The sequence below is a fragment of the Vigna umbellata genome, chromosome 5 (genome assembly GCF_029865625.1).
Source record: "Vigna umbellata cultivar VRB3 chromosome 5, Vumbellata_1.0, whole genome shotgun sequence".
NCBI lineage: Eukaryota > Viridiplantae > Streptophyta > Magnoliopsida > Fabales > Fabaceae > Vigna > Vigna umbellata.
The window spans coordinates 29945129-29953169 of NC_142169.1; the positions used below are offsets into that span (position 1 = coordinate 29945129).

Consider the following 8041-nt stretch of genomic DNA (forward strand, 5'->3'; position numbering starts at 1 on the left):
ATCATGTCATGCTAATGGCTATGGCTATGGGCTGAAATACCCTACAATGGAGTCAAACTAATATATACTTGTGAGAAAACGAAGTTTACTACTAACTACCGTGAAGCATCCAAGCACTGGCACACAAATGTTGTCCTTGGTCCCCATGTCATGAATAGTTGAATCAGTGATTAGTTGTTTGCTCACCGGCTACAGAGATAGAGAGAGAAAAAGAAAGACTCTTCTTTGATCGTTCTTTTTTGCATGCTTCCACACCGTTGCTGTTGGTGTCAATTGCTACCATCACTTCTTTGTACTCATTATCATGCCCTCTAAAATATTAATCTTTTACATTCCAACACTAATTATTAATCTTTGAATCCAGTTAACCAGTGCTGTCAAAACTTTTCACACTACATTTTATTACAAGTTTTATAATTTTAAGTATTAGTATTTCTCATCAATCATTTTATCTTTATTTTCTTAATCAACCTGTTAAAAAGAAAACTTTATATCTAATTCAATTCAAAAATTAATTTGTACTCATTTTATTTTATTTTTAATTAATGTAAGATTTTCAATACATTTATCTCGAAATAAAACTGATTTTCATTAACATAATAAACAAAATAAATAATAAATTTTATTAAAATAAGTTTTAATTTATCACAACTTCTATACTCATATCTTTACCCTTATCAATTTGAATAACTATGTCTTAGAGCCATAATTATAAGAACTCAGAGTTATTTGGCGCCAACCTACCGTTCGCTAAGTTCTGCTGTCATTCTTGTTTGTTTGTTTGGAGGAACTTAGGGGAGAGAGGAAGAGAAGTATGGGATACAAATGCCATTTGTATTATTTGGAAGAAGACTAAGAGAGATAACAGAAATCATGGCCAGATTGTCTTAAAATATTATTTTTAATTTTACTATTTAATTAAAGAGAAAAAAATATCTTTTTTTTTTCTTTTATTTGTTTTATACTAGTATTTTTAAGCACAAGGGGTTTCTAAAAAAAAATAAAATATATCTTATTTAGCATGGTAATATTGTTTTGATTTAGTATTTAACAAGGATATTTTCTTTAGGCGGCTCGAATATTCTTCATCGAATCCACATTCCGTAATCAAGAGACGGGGACGTGGGCCAACCATATTTCGACACATCAGCACATCACGTGATCCTTCCACGACACCATATGCAATCCATTGTGCGTCCTACGTGGCAAGACCAAGTTTCGAGAAAATTTGGGAACTATCCGAAAATCTTGACCGTTAAAACTTGGTTGCTCCCTCCCTCCATCTTCGTTTGTGGCTCTTACGAAAGGAAACACAATTCGTTATTCTTCCGCGTTGCATACACTCTTAGAAACAACGCACTGGTGTCGGAGTTGAGCCATGGCGACCCATCCGCAAACTCCGACCTCATCGAACGCCTTCTCCTTCCTGTCGAAGGGCTGGCGCGAGGTTCGAGACTCGGCGGACGCTGATATCCAACTCATGCGTGACCGAGCGAACTCGTTCAAAGACCTAGCCACGTCGTTCGACCGCGAGCTCGAGAACTTCTTCAATTCCGCAACGCCGCCGTTCTCGGTTCCGGCCATGCGCTCTCCGCCGCCTAGGGAGATCGAGTTCGTCAAGAGTCTGCGCCCGAAGCTGTCGGAGATTCGACGCGCCTACTCCTCACCCGATTTCAGCAAGAGGGTTCTGGAGAAATGGAGCCCGAGGTCGCGGATTCGAATCGACCTTTCCGCGATAAAGAAGGCTATTGTGTCGGCGGAGGAAGATGGGATTGTGGATTTCGAGAAGAGGGGAAGGAGGTTGAGTTTCTGGGAGGAGTGGAAAAACGAGGGAGAGGGTGAATCGAAGGACTGGGAGCCGATTCGTGCATTGAAGATCAGGCTCAAGGAGTTTGAGAAGCGCGGTTCTTCTTTCGAGGCTTTCAAGAACAGTGAATTCTTGGAGAAAGTCAAGTCTGGCTTGGTCTGTGCTTCTTCCTCTTTTACTAATTTTCTTGGTTTCTTGTTAATTGTAGGGCTCTGTGTGTTTTGGGTAGGGTCTCTGGTTGTGGCTAACTTTAAGTCATTGTTATTTGGAGGAAGAACTTGCTTGGCTATTCCACTGCATTTGTTAATGAAAATTATCTGTGCAGATGGATTATTGATGTTACAATTAGAACCTGTAGGAAGATTATTTGTTATTACTTGTTAAATACCCTTTTTGTTCGACAGTTTAAAAATCACCTTCTGAATTGATAACTGATTTGTGTTTGGTTTCTGTTACTACTGGATGTTTTAATAACTTTAATGATTCACTAAACGAAATTAAGAAGGAATTTGAAATGATTATTGTGTGAGCCATATTTCGGGCACGAGTGCAACAGTACTGAGGTCAAGCCATTTGTTGGTTGAGATGTGTGTTGACAGGTTTATTTGTTTATTTTTAGTGAATCATGTACTCGGCTCATGTATGTGGTTTCTACCGTTAACTGTTCTTTATGAGGATTCCCGAGTTTTTGTTTTTTAATTGCTGTTGTGATTTCCGGCTTGTATTTTTTGGGCAAATGAGCAAATTTTTGTGAAGTGCTTTTGAAAGCTTACGTGTTCATTTCTTGACTTTCTTGCAGAAATCAATGTGCAAGGAGCCTGAGGAGTCAAAGGTTTGTGCGTTGTATGTTTTGGTTCTTTTGTTTATATGAATATGTCTGGACAAATATTTTGTACTTTTTGTAAATTAACAAGAAATTGTATGAGACTGGTCATTTGAAGGTTGTAATCTAACTTTCAATGGATCACTGTGCATATATATATTGTTGAATACGATCAAACACCAGTCCATGGATCCTTAGGTTGCGCCTCTGGGCATGAAGTTCCACTATATTGATTTTTTTTAGCTGGATATAAAAAAATATTTCTTTGAGTTAGTTGGCATAGACATTTATTTATATTCCATTTTCAAAGTAACATTAATGTTTAATTTAGACATTAGGGCAATCAGTTAGGAGAATATTGGATATATGATACTAAAGAAATATGGGCTAAGTCACTTAAGCATGACGCTGACATCTATGCTATGGATGTGTTCTACACGTGTCAAATATTCCTGAGTTCTGATTCTTGTCTGCTCTGAACTTGTGGCCTTGATTTGAATCATAAACCATGGTTAACATTTTCATTCATCTTTCATAGGAAGTGCCACCATTGGATGTACCCGAACTTCTTGCCTACTTTGTAAAACAGTCTGGGCCATTTCTGGACCATCTTGGAGTGAAAAGAGGTACATAGTTATGCCCAATTATTGGGATTTCCACTTTATACATCTTATCCGGAAGTTTATGTTCTGTTTTTTCTTAACCAGTAAACTTTGGTAGAAACATTTTCGCTTGCAATGTAAAGTGACTTTTTTGTTTCTACTTTCTTGTGTTTATAAATCACCTAGTTGGTTTCTCCTTTCCTGAAATCTTAGACAATGAATGGTTAGTATAAGCATTCTTTTCCATGTATCTGGTAAAGTAGCTAAATGAAACAAACCGATGTAATGCTTTCCAGCTACAATAATTACCCATGTCCTTTTTCTACTTTCTTTTTGGAATTTACCTTGCTATGCTATATACTACTGCATTATTCTTGTTGTGATTGGTAAGCAGGTGTCAACTTCTGATGTATTTGTTAGCTGCCTCATCCCTTAGTTATTTAACAGTGTGATTAACTCGTCATATATTTCATGCAACTATGTGGGCGTCAAGCAGATAATTAGTAGATGAAGATTATTGTTCAAAACATGAAAAATTGTTTCCCAAACCATCAAATAATTTCTTGTTGAAAATGATTGTAATCACTCGGATTGTCAATTGCTTAGTTGTCAACTTTATCATTCACTGAAAATAATAAAATTCAAGATGCAACAAATTTGTGATCAAGATTTAAGATATTTTCATTTGTCATTGTATTTTACACTAATTTTTAATATAATTTAAGGGAGTTGAAACATTCATTAATGAGATTTTTATTAGCATGATTGACATGAGGTATACTTCTAATCCAATTTTAGATTTTCAAAATACTCATTCTAGTTATTCACTTTTTAATTTATCAAAAACACATCAATTGATAGGAAATATAGTGAAGGTTGAATAAAATCAGCTGTTATTCATTTGGTCCATTAAGTCTTTTGTTGGACTAGTTGGTTAATTAAGTGGAAGAGATTGGTTATACATGTTAAAGAGATGATTTGATTACATTAAATAGGGAAATAGGATATGATTTGATTGCATCAAGTAGGAAAATCTCTTATAAAAAATTCTCATTATTAATTATTGATTTTGTTCCTTATTCTTGTAGTTTGTATCTCTTCTTCATGATAAATGAAGCGTGTGTACACAACACATAATTACAAAATCTTTTCAATATAGTATCTGAGTGGTACCATCTGTGACTTGTTTTGGCATTAATATGATGTTAGGCTATGACTTTTTCCTTAGACGTATTGAACTTGACTTTGTCTCTGACGTTCTCTCTCGGATATACAATACCCCGCTGAAGCATGTTTTGCTTTCCAGCAGCAACCACCTCCTCCAAGCAATTTTTCTCCCAAGCAGCGGTCACACCATCAATGCATTTTTTGCTCTTCAGAAGTCATTGTGCCCTCCAAGCAATTTTTCTCTTCAGAAGCCATTGTGCCCTCCAAGAAATTTTGTTCCTCCACCAGCCGCCACTCATCTTTGTGCTCCTACAATCCCTACACTCTGAGCGTGTTTTGCTCTTTGGAAGTTGCCGTGTCTTTTGAAATCATTACAGTTCGTGACTCATGGCCAACTGCTTTATGTGAAACTCTTTAGTGCTTGGTCATTGGTCACTGCCTATAGATATTTAAAGTTTTCAAATTTGGTGCTAGAACAATGTTTGTGAGTAGGCTGTATAATATCTTTGTTTTCTTTGAAGTTAGATATCTAGTTTATGGTTCTATGGTTCACTTGATCTGCTATTCAATGTTGATGATTTTTTAAATGTGGTTTCATCGCAGACGTATGTGACAAGATAGTTGAAAGTTTGTATAGCAAACGCAGAAACCATCTTCTATTGCAATCCCTATCTGGGGAAGAGTCTTCTATTGTTGGGAATGGAAACATAAATGATGAATTGGATTTACGAATAGCAAGCGTCCTTCAGAGCACAGGACACCGTCACGAAGGTGGATTCTGGACAGACCATGCTAAGCATGATCCGTCTGATAGTGAAAGACATGTTGCAATAGTCACAACTGCTAGTCTTCCTTGGATGACAGGAACAGCTGTAAACCCCCTATTTCGAGCTGCATATTTATCACAATCTGCAAAGCAGAAAGTCACTCTGTTGGTTCCATGGCTTTCTAAATCAGATCAAGAGCTTGTTTATCCCAGCAGTCTTACTTTTACTTCACCAGAAGAACAGGAAGTTTACATACGTAGCTGGCTTGAAGAAAGGATTGGTTTTAAGGCAGACTTCAAAATTTCTTTTTATCCTGGGAAGGTAAGTTTTCAGTAGAATTATTCCTTTATGTTTCATATCACTTATGTCAATGTTTACATTTCTTCATTCTCATGTGTAGTTTTCAAAGGAAAGACGGAGTATAATACCTGCTGGAGATACTTCTCAATTTATACCATCCAAGGATGCTGACATTGCTATCCTGGAAGAGCCGGAACATTTAAATTGGTATCATCATGGCAAACGTTGGACTGACAAATTCAACCATGTTGTTGGTATTGTTCACACAAATTACTTGGAATATATCAAGAGGGAGAAAAATGGAGCACTCCAGGCATTCTTTGTGAAACACATAAACAACTGGGTTACAAGAGCATACTGCCACAAGGTATGTAATTTATCGTTCTAGTATTTTTCTTGGGCTTTCCTTCTCTTTAAAAGTAGAAACTCCTTTATTCTGAAAAAAGTTACTTTTTTAAAGCTTTTTATAAAATTGTGTTTGACCAGACTTTTCCTTTAAGGAGAAGATAAATTAAAAAAGTCTAGGCCAGCACTACCTAACTCAGGAGATTATTAGATGGTTTTGGTGTTTTTGTTGATAAAAGGATTTCTAACCATAAAAGAATTAATCAAGAGAAAAGGTGCTAAATTTTTTGCTTATATACTCAGGTTCTTCGTCTCTCAGCTGCTACTCAGAATTTACCCAAGTCTGTAATTTGCAATGTTCATGGTGTGAATCCAAAGTTCTTGGAAATTGGAGAAAAAATTGCTGCAGAGAGGGAGCTTGGGCAGAAATCCTTTACAAAAGGGGCGTATTTCTTGGGAAAGATGGTGTGGGCAAAGGGATATAAGGAGTTGATAGATTTATTAGCAAAGCATAAGGCGGACCTTGACGGCTTCAAGTTGGATGTGTTTGGAAATGGAGAGGATGCTAATGAAGTTCGGAGTGCAGCTAGGAAGTTAGATTTGAATCTCAGCTTTCAAAAAGGAAGAGATCATGCAGACGATTCTCTTCACGGGTAGGAACAGTCTGAAAACTGAGCTCCGAAATTTATAGTGAAATATATTCACAACAATAGTCCCAATTTGTTGTGAAATACACCTAAATGAAATGGTGGAAATAAATTTTGAAGTTACACATGTATTACAACGTGAAACTGTGCTATGTTTTACTCCCTTACCTTCTTAAGGTGCATTGAATCAATTGATTGTGTTCAGAAAATGCAATATCCAAAGCTATCTTTTATACATGCATGCTGCACATTCACCTACACATGATTCTTTCTCATGCTTTACATACCCTGACAATCTGAAACTTGTTTTTATAAAATTTGTTCCTGTTTTGACACAATTTATCCTTCTTGTAGGTACAAAGTTTTTATAAATCCTAGCATTAGCGATGTGCTATGCACTGCTACAGCTGAGGCACTTGCCATGGGAAAATTTGTAGTTTGTGCAGATCATCCGTCAAACGAGTTCTTCAGGTCATTTCCCAACTGTTTGACGTACAGGACGTCCGAAGACTTTGTGGCAAAAGTAAAAGAAGCATTAGAAAACGAGCCGTATCCTCTAACACCTGAGCAAAGATATCAACTTTCTTGGGAAGCCGCTACTCAAAGATTTATGGAATATTCTGAGCTTGACAGCATCCTGAATAAGGAAAATAATGGTGAAAAGTCAAGCCTGGATAAAGGAAAGCTCGTTCCCAAGTCAGTTTCAATGCCTAATCTGACGGAACTAGTAGATGGAGGCTTAGCATTTGCTCACTATTGTCTCACTGGGAATGAATTCCTGAGATTATGCACAGGAGCAATACCTGGGACACGTGACTACGATAAACAGCATTGTAAAGACCTTCATCTTTTGCCGCCGCAGGTAGAAAATCCCATCTATGGCTGGTGAATGGATTGACTAGTTTGAACAGGTGGCGAAGGGAAACTTGTCATACCAGATCATAACAAGCAGTACTGTGAAAACTATCTCATGCTTGTAGGTAGAAAAACTTATGGATGGCTGGGGATCGTTTAGTGGTTTGAATTTTAGTTTCTGCTCTGAATTACAGTGGTTTGTCTTAGGTACTAGCATTCTAGGTTTTCAATTCTTTAAATTTTGTAGTTCTTTTTGTTTTTTTGTAAGTGATGTAGTTTAATATTTTACCAAAACACTAATAGAAAGCTAATGTAAAGTTGCATGACAAAAAGTAGAACGTTCTGCCACGTAATTAGTGGAGAATAAGCTGTAATAAATTTGCATCGGTTTACGTGGAATAAATTGTTCAGTTGTGGTAACTTGAAGGACTTCCTTAGGGTATTCACTCTCCACACGGAAACATCAGGCATTTTGGTTAGTGGGAAGGAGAGGGAAATTAAAGAATAAAGGGCATTGCTGCTGTGATCTTAATCAGGAAAGAAATTAGTTCAAAAAGGGGAAGAAAATGTTGTCACTGATTTATGTAAGGATGAATAAACTTCAAAGGCAATTGCTTGCTGCACCCTATCAATGGAATTCCATTTTTATCCTTGGTTGTTTATTTGAAAGTTGTGAGACAATGTTGAATTGGTTTGGAGTGTTTTTTGTGTAGGGTTTTCTGGGAAGC

The 8041-nt window shown here is 36.7% G+C and overlaps 1 protein-coding gene across 1 annotated transcript; it reads left to right on the top strand.

The window, feature by feature from the left end:
- Positions 1-1290: 1290 nt before the first annotated feature.
- Positions 1291-7733, top strand: DGD1 (UDP-Glycosyltransferase superfamily protein). Its single transcript, XM_047314037.2, has 7 exons — positions 1291-1963; positions 2607-2639; positions 3169-3256; positions 5003-5487; positions 5567-5833; positions 6115-6464; positions 6813-7733. Exons 1-7 carry the CDS (start codon positions 1379-1381, stop codon positions 7345-7347), a joined length of 2343 nt encoding a protein of 780 aa, XP_047169993.1. The 5' UTR covers positions 1291-1378; the 3' UTR covers positions 7348-7733.
- Positions 7734-8041: the final 308 nt, after the last annotated feature.